Below are 23,354 nucleotides of genomic sequence, written 5' to 3' on the forward strand. Positions count from 1 at the left end.
GTGTTAAGGACACATTTAACCACTGAGTTATACTCCTAGCCTTAAGCATTTTAAGAGTCTGGAAATTACAAGAAATCTTTGCCCTCCAAAAGAATAAAAAACTTTGAGCCCTTCTCCCCCAACCCAAGTTTATTGTTTCCCCTTTTGTAATCCACTGATAAAACCCTACATCAAAATATACTAGAGTTGCCTAAGCATTTTCACTGTTACTATTTACATGTCCCACAACATGATTTCTGAAATATGTACTTTGATGAACAATAATTACTTCTCTCAAAATGCTCTACTGTCATATTTATATCCTCACTCAGCTGGAATGCAAGTTTATGTTGATATTAAAGACTGTCTAAAGAAAACCAGGACTCCAAAGAAATTAACGCGAGAGCAGAGGCGACACATCAGGAGGTGGGACTACTTCATTGCTGCAGAGGAAGTCATGTGGAACTATGCACCGGTCATACCAGCCAATATGGACAAGTGAGTCACTGGGTTTCATACCACCATGCAAAGGTTTAAGACATGTCCACGGGGTCCTTGGAGTGAGTGTGAAAGGTCATGTGTGTGCTGAATTAAATAAAGGCTGACAATTAAAAGAAAAAAGACATGTGGCCAGTTCTCAGTGAGACACATATTGGTTCCCATCCAGGCTTCCTGATTTAATTAATCTTGAATCACTCCAAGTTCACCAAGGGAATTTAGTCTAATAATCCCAACAACACTATTGCTAACCATTGTATTAAGATTCCTTCTACGGGCTTCACCCCAATTCTACAAATTAGACACTACTTCTGGTTTCTTACAGATGAGGGAATGTGTGGGGGAGAGTAAGAACTTTGGGGAATCCAGTTGTTCTTAAATATTTCCGAAAATGCTCAAGTTCATTCAAAATAAGAGAACCACAACTTAAACTCACAGGCGACTCCACTCCTGCCCACTAGACTCATTTAGATAGCACAGTCTACTGCTGAGCTTATGGAAAGGAAGCACTAGCACACCTTCTGGTGGCAGAGTACATTGTTGCTTCCTTTCTAGAGGATAACTAGGAAATACCTACCAAAATCATACATTTTCCTCAGGTGAAATGATGTATCAGTAAGGTCTCTACACTAGACTACCAAGAACAAAATACCAGAAACCACCACAAATGCTTATCAATAGGAAACAAATAAGCCATGACACATTCATATAATGGGCTAGGATTTTTTTAAAAGAAGCATATAAATATTCTTTATATACCAACATAAAACTCTCCAAACCATATAGTTGAATTTCAAAATCGAGATGTAACACTGGAAACCTGTGGCTCATGCCTATAATCTTAGCTGCTTAGGAGGCTGAGATACGAAGATTTAGGTTTGAGGCTGAGCCAAACCTAAGTGGAGGAACCTACCTTAATACCTGAGTACAGTGGCTTACTTGTCATTTCAGTTATGTAGAAGGCTAAGATTGAGTGGGTCCCGGGTCCAGGCAAGAGAAAATTCTGAGATTCCTTCTCAACAAACAGATGGGCCTGGTGGTCCTGCCAGCTATGATAAGAGATACGAAGAAGGTAGATTGTGGTATAGGGAAAAATCTCAGACAGGAAGTGAGGTCCTATGATCAGTGCAAATTACTGATTGCAAAGCTGGGAGCAGGTAGCTCACTCCTATAATCCTAGCTACTTAGGAGGCTGAGATCTGAGCACTGAGGTTCAAAACCAGCCCTGGCACGAAAGGCCATGAGACTCTTATCTCCAACTGATCACCAGAAAACCTGAAGTGGCACTGTGTTTCAAGTGATAGAGTGCTAGCCATGAGCAAGAAAGCTTGGGGGATAGGACCTACGCCCTGAGTTCAAGCCTCGTGAGCGCCCCCAAAAAAATTGAGTGCAAAAAGGGCTGACAGCTTTGCTCAGTGGTTGAATGAACACCTAGCAAACTTAAAGCTCAGAGTTCAACCTCAGAATCATCACCAATAAATAAATAAGTTTTATTTATTACAGACTGTATAAATAGCTACCTTTTGTAGTAGTAGGGGATTATAAATGTTTATATTTGTTTACTGTTGAGTCATTTTTATATACAGTGCACAAGATGTTGAAATTATACAGATAAAATAGCTACTCACAGCTCCTCTCCTTGCAAACTAAGGCAATAAGGAGAGCCAAGGAAAGATTCATGTTTATTTTCTTCCAAACCATGTATATGGTATAGGATGGACAGAAGATGGTAAAGAAGGTTACTTTCTAGTCAGCTCTGAGGATTGAGTGGCTGGTGAGAATAGACCAACAACACAAAACTCTAATAAAGATGATTGAGTTAAATTTCCCAAGGGTGTATCTAATGATTCAGAAATATTCAGAAAGCCAGTAAAGGAATCATCAATAAAGTGACAGGAATGATTTTAGAACAACTCCTAATGTGTCCTCTTTTCTCAGAGATATCCAAGGCCTGCTACCCCAGTGAGAGTGGCAATGAGATGTAAATAGCTGATTCCAGCCAGTTACCTAGGACTTAATCAGTGGTCAAAGTGACTCAGATTTGAGTTTTCCAACTGGACAGAGGATATTAGGACCTTGCAAGCACATTAATTATTAGAGAATTAGGCATTTTAACTAATCCAAAACCCTGCTAGGTATAAAGGTTTTCCCATTCTAAAAGGTGGTTAAATTGTTGTTCTATTTCATATCACTTTCAGAAAATATAAGTCTCTACACTTGGATAATTTTTCAAACCAAATTGGAAAACAGTATAAGAAAGTTGTTTACAAAGAGTACGAAGATGAGACCTTCACCAAACGCATAGAAAAAAAAGAATTGGGTATTTTGGGTCCAATTATCAGAGCCCAGGTCAGAGACACACTCAAAGTAAGTAATAGACATTCAAATTCAAATAAATACTGCAGAATAAATGGATTTTTGTTTATACTTAATAAAAGTATTCTCATAATTTTAATTGCAAATGTAGCATTTAGATTTTGTGCTTGCTTTTATTTATAGCTTGCTCCATAACACAAAGGTCTCACAACAAATTATTAAAAAGGAAAAAATACATGATTTAGTTAATTGACATGAGAAAGAACTTGAGAAAAAGAAAATCAGACAAACTTGGGAACAAAGAAAATTCCTACAAGGTAATGGAAGGAAGTTACTGCTCAGATAAGCAGAAGCACTATTCCAACTGTGTGTATGCACTGTATACACACACACACACACACACACACACACGAGATAAATAGGCAAAGCTAGCACCCTCTATTGGTTTTCATGATAACCCTTAAGTCCTGAAATTACAAAGTTGGTTTAACTGTGCAGATCATGTTTAAGAATATGGCCAGCCGAGCATATAGCATTTACCCTCATGGAGTGACCTTCTCTCCTCAAGATGACGAAGCCAACTTTACCTCAGGTAGGATCTTTTACCTCTACTGAAAGAAACATTTGACCTGGAAGATACTTCCATACTTCTTCTGTTTCCCTCCATGCCCTGAGTAATACACATGTACAAATATCCTAAAAGTTAACAAATATTTTAGGATTCTGTCTGTAGTCACAAAACATGGAATTCTTTTATTACGGTTATAGTTACTTCTAGTGGGGGAAGTACTGAAACAGTTACATGCTATCCAGAATTCCAATTTGTTTAATGTAAAAAGAAAATTTCTTTCCTGATATTACTTTGATCTAATGAGAGCTAAAATATTTATTTTGTATCATGCAATAAATTTTCAAATTAAAATAACTGAGTATATTCACTTTTAGGCAGTCACATGATCAGAGCAGTTCAACCGGGAGAAACCTATACTTACAAATGGAATATCCTAGAATCTGATGAACCCACAGAAAATGATGCCCAATGCTTAACAAGACCATACTACAGTGACGTAGATATGACCAGGGACATTGCCTCTGGGCTAATAGGGCTTCTGCTGATTTGTAAGAGCAGATCCCTGGATGTTAGGGGCATACAGGTAATTGGTCTTTGACATAACTTTTCAGAAATTCTGGGAATTTCTCCTGGCTAGAACAGATCAGATCTCCTTATTAAAGTATTGAGCTTTTCTATCTACTAAACAAAACCAAAAATACTAGGTAGTCCTCTTTAAGGTAAATACTAACATTCACTAGGTAATTTCTATCTTTTTTGTTTTCATCTTGACACTGAGTGTAGAATGTACATCTATACTGTGATGCTGTGTACTGTATTTAATTTTAGATTAAAACTCCATGTTTGTTGGCTATGTTGAGGAAGTTATTTAACATCTCCTGATTTTTCCTTTTATCAAACAGGTAATACTTCTGTCAAAAATTGAGAACAGGGCTATGGAGTGTGGAGGGGCGGGGGAGGAGTCTGTGAGACACCATCTGCTAAAAATGTAAATTTCTATATTGATCTTGGGGACTCTCAGAGACTCTCAAGAGAGGGAGAGGGAGAGAAAGAAGTAGAAGGAGAGGAGGAGGAGGGGAAGACGAAGGAAGAGGAGGAGGAGAGGCTCCCAGCAGTTGAAGATGACTTCCAGTGAAGTTGGGGCCAAACAATGGCCTTTCTGCAATGAGACTAATTACCCCAAAGAATGAGTTTTTCATCACTGAAGATCAATAATCCTGTTATTATTAACCTAAAATCCCCACTTAGGCTATTATGATCAATGAGTTCTATCTCAAGGCATGTAGAAAAATCCGAACTGAATATTTCTAAGATCATGATTTATTGAGGTAGTATAAGAAACAAAGCAAAGGAGATGGAAGGAGCTCCTGTTATAACATTCTGTATATTCTTTGCAACTGCTTGGAACTGTAACTACTATTACTATGGTGAAATGGGAATTTTAGCCTTTGGGATGTGTTAGTGTCTGAATTTCCTGTTCTGACCTGTTTGCTTTTGCATATTAGCTGTAGCTCTGACAAATGCTTCCATAGATGCCTGTATTATGGTTTCAGTGGCCCCTGGTGGACAATGTCTGAGAACTAGGACGTCAGCTGGAGCATTGGTCACTGACTAAAGCCTTTTCATCCTCCAGAGGGCAGCAGACATCGAGCAGCTGGCTGTGTTTGCTGTGTTTGATGAGAACAAGAGCTGGTATGTTGAGGACAACATCAACAAATTTTGTGAAAATCCTGATGAGGTGAAACGTGATGATCCAAAGTTTTACCAATCAAACATTATGAGCAGTAAGTTAGAGACCATTTCTGTTCATTTTGTTTTCATTCCTATGTTTGAAGATTGGTTGTGCCTAGAAGCAGAGGAGAGATGAGGTACCATCACTCAAGAGCAGTTCTCTTATCTTCACTTCCAATTCAAGGACTTGTTGGTGAAATCATTAAGTAAAATTAAAAACAACCAAGGTTTATTAACTTTTAAGCAAGGGAGTTGGCAGCTTATTCTTTGAGTCTGCTTGGTCTCCTACTCTCAATGTATGTAGGGGAAGGGCTGGGTGCAGAGCATGTTACAGTCTTGATCAGTGCACTGGAGATTTTAGATTTGTACAGGGTGAATACTATTCATTCAAGATCAAGGCAGAGACAAGATATGCAACCCAAACTAAAGCCAAGTGAGTCTGGGGACCCAAAAATCTTGGAAAGGCAATGCAGAAAAAAGTGTGAAGTAGTAAGAAGCTCAGAAGAGAAGAAATTCCCTGACTCAGAATGCAGATGCTTTTTTCAGTTCCAAAGTTCATTGCAAACAGGAAGTCAAACAGAAATTTCACTGAAGAGGCTAGAAGTAAATTTCTCCCTCATCAGCCAGGATCTCTTCTACTGTTCCTGAGTCATAAGTGAACTTAATCCCTTTTATGACAAATAATCATATCGATGATTATTTCTCCATCCTCTGTTCATATAACTTCAGATGATTGAGCATCAAAAATCATCAGAAGTGACAAGTGCCATGACAAACAAGGAACTAGCTATTCTCATATTTCTTGCATAATTTCATTTCAGCAGTGAATCTGTCAGTGCTTTGCATCAGAAATTACATACTAGCTATATATGTAAACTTTTTCTGGAAGTTATATTAAAAAAATTGAGAGCTGAGTGCCCGTGGCTCACATCATAATCCTAGCTATTCAGGAGACTAGTATTTGAGAATGCAAGTCTGAAGTCAGCCAAGCAGACAAACTCTTCTCTCCAGTAAAAAGCCAGAACTGGGGATATGGCTCCTGTGGCAGAGTACTACCCATAAGAGAAAAAGCCATGCAAGAGTGTAAGGCCCTGAGTTGAAGCCCTAGTACTGGCATAAGAATAAGGAAAATAAGCCAGGTGTTATAGCTAGTGTTACAGACATGAGCCACTCAGTAGGCTGAGATCTGAGGATCTCGGTTCAAAGCCAGCCAGGGCACTACAAAGCTCCACAAATTCAATTAATCACTAGAAAATTGGAAGTGGGGCTGTGGCTCAAGGGTATGGTGGTAGCCTTGAGCTGAAGAGCTCAAGGACAGTGCCCAGGCCCAGAGTTCAAGCCCCATGATCCACCAAAAACACAAAAAACAAAGAAAGAAAGAAAGCAAGAAAGAAAGAGAAAAAAGGAAAATAATTAATGAAGTAAATTTAATGTGCTTTACTCAACCTAATATTTTATATATCACTTTAACTGTAATCAATAGAAAATTTAATGATTTACTTTATTACTCAGATTTTCAATCCAATATGACTTCATTTTTATGCTACATATCAATTTAGTCTATTCACATTATCAAGTGCTTGAAAAGACTAAGAGGGGCCGGGAGTTTGGCCTAGTGGTAAGAGTGCCTGCCTAGCATGCACGAAGACCCTGGTTCGATTCCTCAGTACCACATACATAGAAAAAGCCAGAAGTGGTGCAGTGCCTCAGGGTAGAATACTAGCCTTGAGAAAAGCCCAAGGACAGTGCTCAGACCCTGAGCTCAAGCCCAGGACTGGCCAAAAAAAAAAAAAAGGACTAAGAGTATATAGCTCAGTGGAAGAGTGCTTACCTAGCATGCATGAGGCTCTTGGTTTAATTGTCGGGGTCCTTCATCCCCAGTTCCTCTTGAGGAGGGATGGGAAAAACACACCCCAACCAGTCCAAGCCGCGAGAGGAGAGGGCCCACTGTCCTCCCGCACTCAGCCTTGCTTCTCCGGAGCACGAACAGAAATGCCACGCAGCTTCATTAAGGCAGGAAGATCTCTCTCTCTCTCCAAAACTCCCCTCCTTATATTGGGTGTGAGAGCCTATCAGCACAACAGGTGGGCAGGATAAAGAGGTCCACTTGTTTACCCCTACTACAGGTCTCAGCAGAAAGTTATTAGAATGGCGTTACTCGGCCCCCAACATTAATCCCTATCCCTGCAAGAAAATAAGAGTTCAATGGCCACTGATAGCCAATGGTCATATAGAATAGATGGAATAACAATATACTGTCCAACCAATATATACTTCTAGAATGAGGTGCAACTGAATACATGAAAGTATGTTAGGTGCTCACTTTAAAAACTTAGTGGGTGCCTGGCCCTGTTCTAGTACTAGAGGTACAAAAGCATCCCAAGTAGATGTGGGCTCTGTTCTCATAAAAGTCATTTCTTTGATTTGACTATAAATTAGCACAGCTTTGATATGATTACACATCAGTACAGATTAGTACATCCAGAAATAGAGATGTTGCATAAAACAGTATACTTTTTTTTTTTTTGCCAGTCCTGGGCTTGAGCTCAGGGCTGCCTAAGCACTGTCCTTGGACTTTCTCAAGGCTAGAGCTCTACCACTTGAGCCTCAGCACCATTTCCAGCTTTTTTTATGTATGTGGTACCAAGGAATCGAACCCGGGTCTTCGTACATGCTAGGCAAGCACTCTACCACTAGGTCAAACTCCCGGCCCCATAAAACAATAGATATCCATAAATGACAATAGATATCCATGAAAATAACAGAATCTTCTAAATAAGCTCCCCTTTAAGGGGGACTCATTCTTCTCAGAGACTAGTATGTCAAGAAGATGAATTTTTTATGGTATTCTTTTCTTCCATCTATAACTGTTCTGCTTACTATTCTATGTTGATCTTCAGAATATCCTTAAAGGTAGACTTTAAAGCTCAAAATGTTACTATAAATCTGTCAAAATAATGAATAAATCAATATAAATGAAAGGCTTTGTTTCTATTCCAACATGTCTCGCTCAGCTAAAGAGGATATGCTCTAATTTGAGGAGTCTGAATTTGATCTTCTGGTCACATGACACTTATCTTGGATATTCACTGCTTTGACACAACCAAACGAACACTAGGACATTTGTCTTGGATTTAATTAGACACATGCCCTTTCATTGGCAGACACCTGGCATACTAATATATCTTACCTTTCAGCTATCAATGGCTATGTGCCTGAGAGCATGTCTACCTTAGGATTCTGCTTTGATGACACTGTCCAGTGGCACTTCTGCAGTGTGGGGACTCAGGATGATATTTTGACCATTCATTTCACTGGACACTCATTCATCTATGGAAAAAGGCATGAGGACACCTTGGCTCTCTTCCCCATGCATGGAGAATCCGTGACAGTCACAATGGATAACCTTGGTAAGAAAGTTGACACTTGCCCGGGAGTTTGACCTAGTGGTAGAGTGCTTGCCTAGCATGCACGAAGACACGGGTTCGATTCCTCGGTACCACATACATAGAAAAAAGCCGGAAGTGGTGCTGAGGCTCAAGAGGTAGAGCTCTAGCCTTGAGAAAGTCCAAGGACAGGGCTCAGGCCCTGAGCTCAAGCCCAGGACCAGCAAAAAAAAAAAAAGAAGGTTGATACTTGGAGAAGAAGCTAGCTTTGAACCACTGGTCTCCAAATTCTTCAGACAACCACCTGTTCCTGGTACATCTCCCTGGTACTTTGTAGGCTTCCTTTCACTACAACTTAGGACTTCAGTTTGGGAAACTGTTGACTTCCATGGGTCTCATTCTTTCATATGGGTCTCATATATACAATTCTGAACCAAATGGGAAGTCAAGACCTGTCATAGCAGAAAGATAAGGCATATCCTTGAAGACGGTGCATGAATGGAAAATGTCTATGTCTTTGCTTGAAACACTCTCAGTTTTTTAAGACAGCTATTCATGCTAGAGTGAACACTCATCAGACATAGTTCAAATCCTTCCCTACCACTCGATCTCTAGTAACCCTGCAGTTATTTAGCCTCAACAAGCCTCAAATTATTCACCTGGAAAACACTGTAGTGGAGGGCATATGTAGCTCATACCTACAATCCCAGCTAATCAGGAGGCTGAGATCTGAGAACTATGGTTCAAAGCCAGCCCAAGCAGAAAAGTCTGTGAGATTCTTTTCTCTGGTTAGTCACAATAAAGCTGGAAGTGGAGGTATGGTTCAAGTGGTAAAATTCTAGCCCCGAGGCATTAAAAAAGAAAAGCTCATGAAGCATTGAAGGCATGGCTTATTTAGATAATTAGCCAATGAGTGAAAGCAGCAAGTACTAAGATCAACTTCTAGTCTTGGATCAAGAGAAAGAGAGGGGGGGAGGGAGGGAGGGAGAAGAGAAGGGGGGAAGAGAGAGAGAGAGAGAGAGAGAGAGAGACAGAGACAGAGACAGAGACAGAGACAGAGACAGAGAGACAGAGAGAGACAGAGAGACAGAGAGACAGAGACAGAGACAGAGAGACAGAGAGAGAGAGACAGAGACAGAGACAGAGAGACAGAGAGAGAGAGAGAGAGAGAGAGAGAGAGAGAGAGAGAGAGAGAGAGAGAGAGAGAGAGAGAGAGAATGATCAAGTGAGTATGAGGTCTTAAGTTCAAGCCCCTAATCCTGGTACACACATATTCATACAAAATACATCAATTGACAGAATTGCTTTGGCCATTCAACAAGTTAGAGGTGTTGGAGACTTCCTAGGAAATCTTAGCAAGTTAGTAATTAATACCATTTCAAATACTCAAATCTGCATTGACCCCATCTAAATTATATATATATATGTATATATATATATATATATATCTTAAAGATCTAAATATTTAGTTGGGAGTATATTTGTCATCACCCTCTAGCTCCAACTCTCAAACAAGGTATATAGCTAATGAGCTGTTTATGGTATTTAATGTCTTATTTGTGATTCAACCCTTTTCCCACATCTTCCAAAATATGCTTGACAATGTGTGCAAAAGACATTCTCCTTAATTCCTACATTTAGACTATATTCTAAATGAAAGCCATGCCTTCTCTTGTGTTGCCCTTTTGTTAATCTCATATTGTTACAGTATCCCACTTTGTTACCTAGTATATTATATAGATGTTTACTTGTTTATTTGAAATAGGAGAGAAAAAATGAAGGGAGGGGGTAGAGGAGGGAAATGGGGACAAAAACATAAGAAGGGATATCAATGTGTGAGAAGTAATGCACCCTCTATCTGGTGAATATTACTGTAACCCCTCTATACATTGAAATAAAAAAATTAATAAAAGAAGAAAACCATGTCTGGTTATGTGCTTAATGTATCACAGCATAGTCAAACTTTTAAGAAAAACAAAACTACTTAAATATTTTATTCTCAGTTTTTAGTTTACCAATTAGCAATAGTCCACATAGCACAGATAGATATATATTTCTAAAGCCCAGTAGAAAATCTTTTGGATACCGCTTTCCTAATGTCTTTTCCTTGACTTCTAACATTTGTCTTCTGTGTCTCTTGTAAAGGAACTTGGATGATAACTACCATGAATTCTAGTCCAAGAAGCAAAAACCTAAGTCTGAGATTCAGGGATGTTAAATGTATCCGGAATGATGATGATGATGATGACTCATACGAGATTTATAAACCTGTAGAGCCTACAGCCACAGAGACCCGGACAATGCGCTACACCATAGAAAATGAACAAGAAGAGGATACTGATGAATATGATTACCAGAATGAACTGGCGTCAGCATTAGGAATTAGGTCATTCAGGAATTCATCATTGAATGGGGAAGAAGATGAATTCAATCTTACTGCACTTGCCCTAGAAAACAGCTCTGAGTTTTCTCCAAGCACAGAAATAGCTACTGACTCAAATTCTTCTTTCCTAACAAACATTAGTAGTAGGCCCACTGTTGATAACCTCACAGAGCCTCAGAAAACTATTCCCCACCCAGAAGCCACTTCATCTGTCAGCACCCTAGGACACCTCATCGGCTTCAACAAGAATTCAGTTCTCAACCCTTCCACAGAAGAGCATTCCAGCCTGTATTCTGAAGACCATAGAGAAGACCCTCTGCAGCCAGATGACACAGGGATATATCTACTTTCATTTGGTACAAAAGGATTCAGAAGCCAAGAACATGCTAAACGTAAAGTACCCAAGGCAGAAAGTCACCAAGTAGCAAAGCATGGTTTCTCCTGGATGAAATTACCAGTGCATAAAATTGGGAAACATTCAAACCAAAATAACACTTCTTCTAGAATGAGCCAGTGGAAGGATGAGAAATGGTATCTGGCTTCTGAAAAAGGAAGCTATGAAATAATCCAAGATACTGATGAAGACACGGCTGTTGATACACTGAACTCAAAGACTTCAGAAGAAAGCATCCCACCTACAGAGAAGCCAGAACATCATAGTAACCACCCAAACTTCACTCGAGCTAGATATAAGCGGAGAAATATGATTCAAGCCACAAAGCATAGAGGAAATAGTGACTTAATGAACAGACAATTTTTAATCAGAACACGGAAAAAGAAAAAGAAGCTTACATACCATGTTCCTCTGTCTCCCAGGGGTTTTCACCCCCTAAAAGGAGATTCCTACACCACAGTCTCAGACAAGAGACTCAACCACTCATTACTGCCTGTAGCCAATGAAACATCTCTTCCCACAGACTTCAATCAGACATTCCCCTTCAGGAATCTCAGCTTGATAGCACTGGTTGCTAATCATAATCAAAAGCTCCTAAATGGCACTAGTCAGACAAACTCCTCCCCTCCTGATCTTGATCACACAGTGGCCCCAGAGGAGGGTTATCAAACATTTCCCATTCAAGACTCTGATCAAGCATACTCTACTACGGATCCCAACTATAGAGCCTATCCTTCAGAGTCCAGCCAGATGCTTGATTATGACCTAGGCCATGAGTTCTTTTCTGAAGACATTAGTCAAACCACCCCTCCCTCAGAACATGAAGTCTGGCAGACTTTCCTGGAAGAGCTTGATCCGCCATCCATCCCTTTACATCAGCATCAGACCTCCCCTGCTCCAGACCTCAGCCAAACAACCTCCTCCCCAGACCTTGGCCAGACCACCATCTCCCCAGGCCATGGACAGATGTTCCTGTCCCCAGACCTGGGCCAGATGGCTCTGTCCCCAGATTTTAGCCAGACAGTCCTACCCCCCGACTTCAGCCAGATATCCCCATCTCTAGACCTCAGTCAGATAACTCTGTCCTCAGATCCAGGCCAGATAGCCCTCTCCCCAGACCTCGGCCAGACAGCCCTCTCCTCAGACCTCGGCCAGACAGCCCTCTCCCCAGACCTCAGCCAGACATCCCTGTCCTCAGATCTTGGCCAGCTGACTGACTCTCAAAACATCAGTCAAACAACTCTTTCTCCTGATAACAATGAAACACTTCCTCCTGACCACAGTCAGACATTCCACTCTTCTGAATCTAGTCAACCTCTCCCTCATTCAGATTTTAATCAAACATTTCCCTATCTAGACCTTATTCACATGCCATCTCCAACACTCAATGACACTCTCATACCAAAGGAACTGAACCCACTTGTTGTGGTGGGCTTCAGCAGAGATGATGGAGATTACATCGAGATCATTCCAAGGGATGATTACGAGAGTGGTGACGACTATGCTGAGTATTATGTGGGCTATGACAACCCCTACAAAACTGATACCAGGGCAGATACTTCATCCTTTAGGGATCCTGACAACATTGCAGCATGGTACCTCCGCAGCAATTCAGGGAACAAGAAGTATTATTATATTGCAGCTGAAGAAATATCCTGGGATTATTCAAAATTTGCAGAAAGGTTTGGCTAGTTTTCTCTTTTTTCTTTAAGTCTTGTTTCCCCATTACTGTTGAGGAAAAGTACCCAAAAATAGTCCTGGGAAATAATTTTTAGTGAATTATGTACAATATAGGTTGGTTTTCCTATTTCAGCTTGGCCCATAGTATTTCCTGTGTCAATTCTGAAAACTGACTCCATGGTTTTAGAAGGCACCTAAAAAATGTAACAGGAATTACTGAGCAGTCTCTTGTGTGCTATGGGTATAAGAGATTCCTGTCTCTCATTCCCTTCCCACAAGTTCTTATACTCTTTCTTGCTCCAATATGGAGCTTAGCTTATCTCTAGTGATCATCTAATTAATATGCCTTAATGGAAGTCAGTTTCAAATCCAAATTATAATGTAAATATCTCCTTTTCACATTTGTTTACAGTACAGATTATGTGAAAAAAATCATTTTTAAATTTAAGATACTTTCCAACACATGCTTTCTTATGTTTAAGATAATATTCTAGTTAGTATTGCTTACATGTAGAAAGCCACACTGGGCTCAGCTATGTGTTCTAGGATGACGATAGAAGAGAGAGGAGAAAATGAGCAAGAATCAGTCAATTGTGGATGCAACATGGTAGTTAATTATTCATTTGCTTTCTATAAACAGTCTACAGTTCTCGTAAAAGTTGTTACATTAATTCACCAAAAACTAACATGTATTGAGAGTAGCCAGACAGAATGTGTGATGTGACTTTTTTCCACTAGCGTTTCGTTCCATGTTAGGATTCTTGTTTAAAATATTTTCTCCATGACTTCCTACTTAAATGCATGAGAACAACTGGATATCTGAGAATTCTAAGCAAGGTCTCAGGGGGCATAAAGTATAATATCTATTCAGAGTGGCAAGAGATGGAACACATTCTTTCAAAAATATCATGGCTTACTCTAGTCCTGTACCAGCTTTTTTTTTTCTGCCAGTCATGGGGCTTGAACTCAGGGCCTGAGCACTGTCCTTGGACTTTTCTCTAGGCTAGTGCTCTACCACTTGAGCCACAGCACCACTCCCAGCCCTTTTCTATATGCGTGGTACCGAGGAATTGAACCCAGGCCTTCGTTCATGCTAGGCAAGCACTCTACCACTAGGCCAAATTCCCAGCCCCTGCACCCAGCTTTTAAAAAAAATTTTTTGGTCAGTTCTGGGGCTTGAGATCAGGGCCTGAGCACTATCCTTGGGCTTTCTCAAGGATAGAGCTCTACCTCTTCCAGCTTTTTCTATGTATGTGGTACCCAGGAATCAAACCCTGGTCCTTGTGCATGCTAGGTAAGCACTCTACCACTAGGCCAAACTCCCAGCCCTACTCTGACATTCAGTTTTTATGGCAAAGTTGTTTTCTCATCTCCCCTGTGTTCTATGAGATTGCACACTAAGCTTAGTCTCTCTAGAATGGATGAGGTTAATAGGGGAGAAAGACTAGAAGGAAGGCAGAATAAAATTCCATGTTGGCCTATAGTCCTGTCTACTTGGAAATCTAGAGGATTGTAGTCCAAAGCCAGCTAGAACAAAATGTTGGAGACCTATCAGAAAAAAAATAATTATGCTTGGGGGCATCATAACTTAAATGGTAGAGCCACTGAGGATCTCTAGGCAAAGGTGAGATCCTCAGTTTAAATCCCAGTACCACCTCCAAAAAAAAATTCATCTCTGTTGATAGTTCATGGAATATAGCAGGAGTATTATGAGTTTTAAAGGTGAAGATCTGGCTTATTCTCATGTGCTTTGGACGGAGGTGATGAGCTACACAGAGAATAATGTGCAATATTTGTATTTTAATTGGCCCTTTTATTTTGAGATAATTTTTCAGTTGCAAGAAATGCAGAGAGATTCCTTATGTGCATTATCACATTTTTACCCTGCCAATATCTTGCAGAATACTATTAGTCAAGAACATTTCCATCACCATGAAAAGCCTAGTTACCTTTTCTAGTCACTCCTATCACCTTCCTCTTCTTCTCATGCCAACCACTGCTGTGGTCTCTGTTTCTATCATTTGGTCATTTCAGGAATATTATATAAATGAAATCAAGCAAGATTGGCATTTTTTTTCACCCAATGCACTCAGCCAGCCCTTTCATGCATACACCATCACTCATTTTTCTTTTAAGTACTATTCCATAAGATGTGTATACCACAGTTTTTTTTATTTGTAAATACTGATGGTGTCAAATATATGAAAATTGTGAAATGTCTGATTCAAGCTAGTTAGCATATGCATTATCTCAATATTTATTTTTGTGATGGCCACACACTTAAAAAACATCTACTTTCTTGCCAGTTTTCGAGACTGTAGATCTCTAATTTTAATTATAGTTACCAAGTTGTAACCAAGTTGTCCTTGCATTTAACTGAAGTTTTATATCCGTTGGTTTATATCTTTCCTATACCATTTGTTCCCTCAAAGCCATTAGTAACCACCATCCTACTCTCTGCTTCTGAGAGTTTGTTTTTAGGTTCCACATTAGAAAAATATTATGAGCTAACTAAACATAATACTACCTCACAGGGCTTACACCTCAGTGGTGGTATAAGACAGAAATGGAAAAATCTCACAGATAAAACATATATAACTTGCCATATAGGAATATACAATTGCAAGAACTTACCATGTAAAAACCATAATTGTGCAGTGGAAACAAAAGGCATGATACAAATAACTTGACCTGGTCCAAAGAATCCTAGGAAGATTTCCTGAAGAAATGATACATAGGCTGGAAGTTCAGTGGCGAGTCTCTTCCTTCACATATACATTCACTAGTTCATCCCTGCACCACTTATTAAAGATCCTATGCTGGATCCTATGTTTGGAAATCAGGAAAATGCCCTAATTTTTTTTTTGAGGCCTCTTTAATGTCTTCTAATGTCATTGTTTCAGAGAGGTGGACCTTGATGACGACACTGATGTCATTCCAGAAGACACCACATACAGGAAAGTTGTTTTCCGAAAGTACCTCGACAGCACTTTTACCAGACGGGATCCCCAGGGGGAGTATGAGGAGCACCTCGGCATTCTTGGCCCCATTATTAGAGCAGAAGTGGACGATGTTATCCAAGTACGTCATAGTTTATGCCCTAATAAAGTTATCCAAGGAATTCCCACAAGTACCAGAGATTGCTCAGGTGAAGGTGACCAAAAAAAATTATAGGTGAATTATTGTTCAGAGTTAACAAATAATTACATTTATTTCAAAAGTCTGATTGCTCAAGTCATTTGACACTCTTCATGACAGAAGAAAATGAGCTCCCATTTCTTTGTTTTTTGTTTTTGTTTTTTTGGTTTTTTTTAGTGCTGGAAACTGAATAATTTAGAGAAGACTGCACATTATTCAGTTTCCAACACTGAAAAAAAAGGCTTTACTTGAGTCCAGGAGTTAGAGATCAGAGTGGACAACATAGAGAAACCACTATCACAAAGAAAGAAAGAAAGAAAGAAAGAAAGAAAGAAAGAAAGAAAGAAAGAAAGAAAGAAAGAAAGAAAGAAAGAGAGAGAGAGAGAGATAAAGAAAGAAAGAAAAGAAAGGAAGGAAGAAAGAAAGGGAAGGAAGGAAGGAAGGAAGGAAAAGAAAGATGCTGGGCATGGTGGCTCATGCCTGTAATCCTGAGATCTGAGGATCATGGTTCAAAGCCAGCTGGGCACTAAAGTCCATGAGACTCTTACCTCCAATTAACCACTAGAAAACCAGAAGTGGTGCTGTGGCTCAGAGGTAGAGCAGTAGCTTTGAGCTAAAGAGCTCAAGAACAATGCCCAAACCCTAGGGTAGGGCGATAGCCTTGAACTGAAGAGCTCAGGAACAGTGCCCAGGCCCAGAGTTCAAGCCCCACGACTGATCCCAAAAAAAAGAAAAAAGAAAAGAAAAAAAGAGGGATATGTGTTGCTTTTTTTTTCTGTGACAAAATATCTGACCTAAATAACTTAGAGGAGGAAAAAAATTATTATGACTGTTTCAGAAGTTACAGACAATAGTCCCTTTGATCTCTTGTTGTTCAACCTGCAGTAAGACTGAACATGGTAGGAAGTGTGGTGGAGCACTGACATTCATGTTTGATGTTTAGGAACTAAAACGATCTAGAGAGGGAGGGGCTGTGGCCCCAAGATCTCATTCCCTAAGGACTTGTTCTAGTGACTTAACTTACTTCAACCACATCCCGCCTCCTAAAGGTTCCACCATCTTCCAACACCACTGCAGGGAACAGACCTTCACCTGAATTCTGGCAGGACGTTTCATGTACATAATAATAGATAATGCCAAGTCCTTTAGTTAAAGACAAAAGACATGCATACTTTTGTGTTTCTATAGTAAACTACTTAAACCATCAAAGGATGATTTTGAAAACTAGATGAAATTTTATATATATTTCACAATGGCAAATCCTCAATACGCGTTAGTTCTGATCTCACAATTGCCTTTTTTAGCCAATAATGCTGCCATTTTTCAGTACCATTTGTTTTGTCAGTTCATTTGTAGATCATTTCTTTCTCTAGGTTCGCTTTAAAAACTTGGCATCCAGACCATATTCTCTTCATACCCATGGACTTTCCTATGAAAAGTCATCCGAAGGAAAGACTTATGAAGATGACTCCCCTGAGTGGTTTAAGGATGACAATGCTGTCCAGCCAAACAGTAGCTACACATACGTATGGCATGCCACGGAGAGGTCAGGGCCAGAGAACTCAGGTTCTGCCTGTCGAGTGTGGGCCTACTACTCAGCAGTGAACCCAGTAAGTACTTCCATCCAATGTTGTCGTTCCCTTAACCTTATTGAGTGCACCAAATATAAAGGTTAGGTTGTTTCTCTTTGCCTATCCACCTCTCTCTCACTCTCTTCTTTATTTGCATACATTAATTGTACCGAGGGTTGGCTTATTTCTTGCTAAAAGTTTTTCTTGTGTTTTCATAAGGGATGTGGAAGGGTTCTAATCACTGGTACCCAAACTAAGGTGTTCCCATGCAGTGCTTTAGATGACATGAACAGAAATATTTGTACAGTGAAGAAGAGGGAGGATTATATAAATGGTGTGCCCAAGTTAGGGTGCCTGTATTTGCTGAGAAAGATGCTTATTCGAAATATTTTAATAGCCTGGACCCAGACTTTGGTGTTACACCTCAGGAGATTGGGAAAGTACATGGAAGGAGGCCTAAACAAACAATGTAGGCACAAGTCACATAATGAGACTGGGGACAAGAGAAGGAATTCTTTCTCTGCTCTGCTGAGTCTAGGGAGAGAAGCAATTTGTTATCTATTGTTTGCTAATAAACAATGTGACAAGCAGTCAGCACTGTTCTAAGATGAATAGGAATACAGGGAAGAGGATACAGTGTTCTCTGGGAGGAAGAAATTCAGATACATTCTAGCCTGTATCCAACTCCTCCAGGGAAGAATGAAGAGATTTTTGAACAAAGACAAACTGTAGTCACCCCCAGCCTTTCTGACTGAGCTTAGGCTGCTGGGAGGTGAAGAGGCAAGGACACCAGTGTCCATGTGCTACCTACTACACACACCTGACTCCCTCATTTCACACTCTGAGGCAGGGACATTTGTTATTTCTATAGTGCAGTCCCATGTAGATGTGGCCAAGGCGTCAAAAGGTCACCCAAGAAAACACAGGAGACCTTATTTCTCAGGCAAGCAGGCAGTGAAGGCTCCAGCACACCATTCAATGCTTGGTTTCTAGGCCAAGATACCTATAGAGAGTTACCCAGTGTTGAAGTCTCCCTTTTGTTCCAGGCACATGGTTTGGGGCTGACTTCTACCCAGATGTTGGATGCAGGTTACTTCTTATGCTTCGTGGAAGCAGGTGTGGGGTCAAAAGCATTCACACATAGTGATGATCTCCAGTTATGCATAAAGTCTCAGCAAACAAGAGAACAAGGCCTATATCTAGGACTAATGAGTCCCTAGGTTGTTGGGGGAACTCAGGACCTCAGTGCTGAAGGAAATCCCACATGGCTGGAGTTGCAAGGTTTCCTGGAAGTACCCACCCATCCTGGATCAAGCCACCTAGGTCTTCCCAGGATGCTGCTGCCTCTTGCTTCAATGTGGCAACCCTAACCAGAACTGTGTGCCACACCCTCTGTGAGTGGGTTTGAGCTCAGGCAAGGAGGTGGAGAGAGGCGTTGGAGTATGCCAGAGCTGGTTTTCTAGGCCATGACATCTACAGTTAGTTCCCCAGTGCTAGAGGATCCCTTTTATTCCCAGGCCCGCAGTTTGGGGCATATTTCTCCTCAAGTGTTGAATGCTAGCTGCATCCCAGGCTTTATGGAAGCAGGTGTGAAGTCAAAAACATTTACAGATGCAGCTCTCAATAAAAGGCTGAAAAACTAAGACTCATCTATCAGTCTACAATGTTCAAGTAGTTCAAGATATTATGGTGCATGTGGTAAATGTAACATAGTTCATACAGTGAAGTTTTTTAAAGTCCTCCATTCAAAGCACAGTAAAAGATCAGTCGTGTGTGTGTGTGTGTGTTACCAGAGACTGCAACCCTCTGTGCATGTGTTCCACCACTGAGCTACATCTCCAGCTCCTAGACTTAGATTTAAATTCCTACTGTCCCTACTAAGTAATCATAGAAAATTGACTTGACCCTTCACAGCCTCAGTGTCTAATGTTCTAAAAAATGAGGTAATAGTTTGTAGTATATGGTAGGCATTTGATAAGCACCTGGACAGTGAACTAATTTACATTTAACCACTAGAAGAGTTATTGGCATTAGGTGAAATGCATGAGGCAAAGTGTTTACCGCAGTATAGGTGCTATCCATTATGTTATCAAATCATCATCATTACTAGTGTAAAAGGGAACATAATCAGATGAAGGGAATGTGCATGAACTAGGATGAAATAATAGATATTCAAACTTACAAATCTCTTTATGAAGATTCTCCAATTGAGAGCCTGTGGGGATGGATAAGTCTTTTGTTCTATAAGAACTGTAATTGTCAGAAGCAAGAAAATCCTTAGCAATGGAAAATATATACAATTTGTTCTCCTCCAGGAGAAAGACATCCACTCGGGCTTGATAGGACCCCTTCTGGTCTGCCGAAAAGGAACACTTCATAAGCAGAGCAACATGGCTGTGGACATGCGAGAATTCGTTTTACTTTTTATGGTCTTTGATGAGAAGAAGAGCTGGTATTATGAAAAGTCTCGAAGGTCTTGGAAACTCAAATCTTCAGAAGCAAAAAACTCCCATGAGTTTTATGGTATTTTCCTCTGACTTTGATTGAATCTCTGCATCGAACCACACTGGGTCACAGTCATTCCTGACCTTAGTTTTTCATAAAAGTAGACACTAGGCACTTCTGAGGTACCAGAAACTTCAGCTACACTCAAATTCCTGGTGTCACAGCATGCTAAGGAGCACAGACAGGGCATCACAGGCAGCTGCTGCCTTTCTATAGAAGGAAGGGTCACTCGTGTCTTTTTTCAAATAAGAGTATTTATAAGACAAGAAAAGAAGGAACTAGGCAGCCATGTAGTAAAAAAGAGTGGCAAGAAATTAACGGGGAAAATATCCCCATTTGGAAATCCATTCATAAGTATTTGACCTGTAAATTGGCAACTAGATAACAAACAGTCCTAGAGCAAAAGGAACAATGAGCAGAAATTAGAAAAAAATTAAGACTGAAAAGCCTTGTTTTCAGAGGTTGGGGACTGCAGGTGGTTGCTCTGAGGTTCCAGGTAAGTGGAAACTTCTGCTTTTGCGTCATAGAAAGAAAAAGAGGCTAGTGGCTAAGGAAATAAAAAAGTGAAAGACATTATACCTAATAGTGCAGTGATACCCTCTACTCACCATCAAGACAAAGTAGGTATATTCTCCCTCTTCTACCATTTACATGTTTGTACTATACTCATTTTATTCTATTTTTTACCTTTGAGTGAAAATGTAGGCTTTAAACCCCTGCCTGCTAAGAATGGGTTCTGTTGATCACAAAAGATCAAAACATTTTAAAAATACAAATACTAAAAGGATTCTATTAAGCCAAATGGATTGAGAAACAGCTATCCAACAAACAGCAAACATAGCTCTTTTCCTCTCTTCTCTCTTTTCTCTTCTCTCCTTCCCTTCTCTTACCTCCCCTCTGTCCTATCTCCTCTCCTCTCCTCTTTCCCCATCTCCACTCCCCTCTCTTCCTCTCTCATTCCCTCCTTTCTTCTCCTCTTCTACCCTCTCTATTCCTTGGCCAATTTGCTTACTGGAAAGAGCAGGAAGTACATGTTTTAGAAACTCAATCCAGCAGTGAAGGCCAGGCTGCAAAACCAGACAAACTTGTCTTCCTATCTGTATTCTTGCTGAGGACCCTCCATGCCATGCTTCCTAATTTCCTTAAAGAATTAAATATTTCCAGTATGGCTTCAATCCTCAATGTATTGCAGTCTAAATCCCTAAGATTTGGTAACTGGTGAAGTAAGTACTTATCAGGACTTACTGTGTGATAAGCAGACCTTCTGAGTTCTCAGCCCTTAACTCAGTGACTGGCCTTTGTAAGGTGTCCTCAGTGTTCACTGAGCACCTATTTTGTTGACAGTGTTCATCCTGATATATCAGTTTAACAATGCTGACCTAATAATCATTTGAGAGACTTTCACTCTTCTGAGATCTGTTTCTCAAGCAGAAACTGAGAAATTTATGCCTCCTGTAGTTTTAAGGGTACTAAAATGAGCTTACCTCCTCCCCTTACAAAAATTCTCTTACCTGATTCTTTAAATTCCACAGCTATTTCTTTAAGAAGAGAAAATAATGTCCTTTCTGTTCCAGTTACATGTTTAGTAGTGATAAGTTCTATGATTACAACTATTTTTAGGCAATTAAGTTTATGAAATGCTTTAACACACACATGCATGCACATGCACATACAAACACAAACTATGCATTTCAGCTGGGCATGTTAGCACATGCCTATAATTCCAACACTTGGGAATCTTAGGCAGAAGGATCATGAGGTCAAATTCACTACTACTAACAAAAACATATTTCACTAAGAAGAAAGTGGATACAGGCTGAAACTCCTAGACACCTAAGCAGAGAGGGAGGCAAAAGGACAATCATACCAACAAAAAAAAATTAAACATGAATTCCCATGGCTGGTGGGTACATCCAAGATAAAAATCCATCTTCCTAATTGGACCTGAAACTATCTCTGAATTTTGGTCTTTGGGTGAGAGCAAATATAGTCCTTTACTTATTCTCATCTACCCATCCTAGTCTTCATCTTTGTGTAGGAAAAGAAAATTTACTCTGTTAATGTGAAGGATAAATGGGAAAAGCACTGGACAGGAAAAGTACGTTTGGAGAAAACAGAGAGAAAGTAAGCTCCCCACACTTCTGTAGGCCATTGCAGGGTGATGTGAGAAGGTACTGGAGCTTCTGTTTCAATATCTCATTGGTATTAGGGTGTGTAGGAAGCTCTTTCTATGCCTGGGTGGGCCTGAGAATGTCAAGTGATGGGAAAGATGGGTGGTGAGTCAGTGCCCTGTATTTCCTTACCTGTCTCCTTTGGGTGTAGACAGGTCTTTAACTGATTGCAACTCTGTCCTTGCAGCTATTAACGGAAGGATCTTCAACTTGCCTGGCCTGAGAATGTATGAGCAAGAGTGGGTGAGACTATACCTGCTGAACATGGGTGGCTCCCAAGACATTCATGTGGTTCACTTTCATGGCCAGACCTTGCTGGAAAATGGCACTCAACAGCATCAGTTGGGGGTCTGGCCCCTTCTGCCTGGTAAAGATGTGGGCAGTGGAGAGTTTGTGGCTAAGAAATAGCAAGACAGGGCCTCTGTAACTTCTCATTCTTTCCTGAGCTTCAAGAGGACAGAACAAAGGATTCTGGAACAGATACTGGTCAAAGCCACACACCAAAACTGAAAAGTCAGCGAATGTGAACTGTGTGTAGCACCATTCAGGTTAACGATGTGGTGCAGCTGTGTGTCCTGTGGTTTCTCCCCAACCAGTGAGCACTGGTTGAGCAGATGAGAAAGCTAATCACAGAGGGATCATGCAGCACAAGTTTTTTATTTTTGTGACGGGAACTCAAAACTTAACTTGTTTTTATGGATTCCTAGGTTCTACTCCTGGCTCTCTCACCCTGGTTTTGGGCTAGTGACTCCAGGAATCATAATCTTAACTGATTCATGAACTTATTGGAGAGAAAACGGTTCCTTTCTTTCTTTTCTTTTCTTTTCTTTTTTTGTCAGTCCTGGGGCTTGAATTCAGGGCCCGGGCACTGCTCTTAGACACTTTTTGCTCAAGGCTAGGGCTCTGCCACTTGAGCCACACCACCACTTCTGTTTTTTTCTATGTATGTGTTACTGAGGAATCAAACCCAGGGCTTCTTGCATGCTAGGCGAGCACTCTATTACTAGGCTACACTCCCAGACTCCCATAAT

General features: G+C 40.4%; 1 protein-coding gene across 1 annotated transcript in view; it reads left to right on the top strand.

Annotated features, from left to right (window-relative positions):
• Nucleotides 1-23,354, top strand: part of F5 (coagulation factor V) — a 65,716-nt gene that overhangs the window by 24,629 nt on the left and 17,733 nt on the right. Inside the window, exons 7-17 of the mRNA XM_090340490.1 lie at nucleotides 312-477; nucleotides 2,676-2,844; nucleotides 3,292-3,385; nucleotides 3,739-3,947; nucleotides 4,998-5,148; nucleotides 8,293-8,505; nucleotides 10,627-12,940; nucleotides 15,842-16,019; nucleotides 17,450-17,686; nucleotides 19,963-20,170; nucleotides 22,511-22,690. Coding sequence (XP_090196616.1) covers nucleotides 312-477; nucleotides 2,676-2,844; nucleotides 3,292-3,385; nucleotides 3,739-3,947; nucleotides 4,998-5,148; nucleotides 8,293-8,505; nucleotides 10,627-12,940; nucleotides 15,842-16,019; nucleotides 17,450-17,686; nucleotides 19,963-20,170; nucleotides 22,511-22,690 — 4,119 coding nt within the window. The remainder of the gene's footprint in view (nucleotides 1-311; nucleotides 478-2,675; nucleotides 2,845-3,291; nucleotides 3,386-3,738; nucleotides 3,948-4,997; nucleotides 5,149-8,292; nucleotides 8,506-10,626; nucleotides 12,941-15,841; nucleotides 16,020-17,449; nucleotides 17,687-19,962; nucleotides 20,171-22,510; nucleotides 22,691-23,354) is intronic.

Source organism: Megascapheus bottae, chromosome 10 (assembly GCF_031878675.1).
Source record: "Megascapheus bottae isolate mThoBot1 chromosome 10, mThoBot2.hap1, whole genome shotgun sequence".
NCBI classification, from domain to species: domain Eukaryota; kingdom Metazoa; phylum Chordata; class Mammalia; order Rodentia; family Geomyidae; genus Megascapheus; species Megascapheus bottae.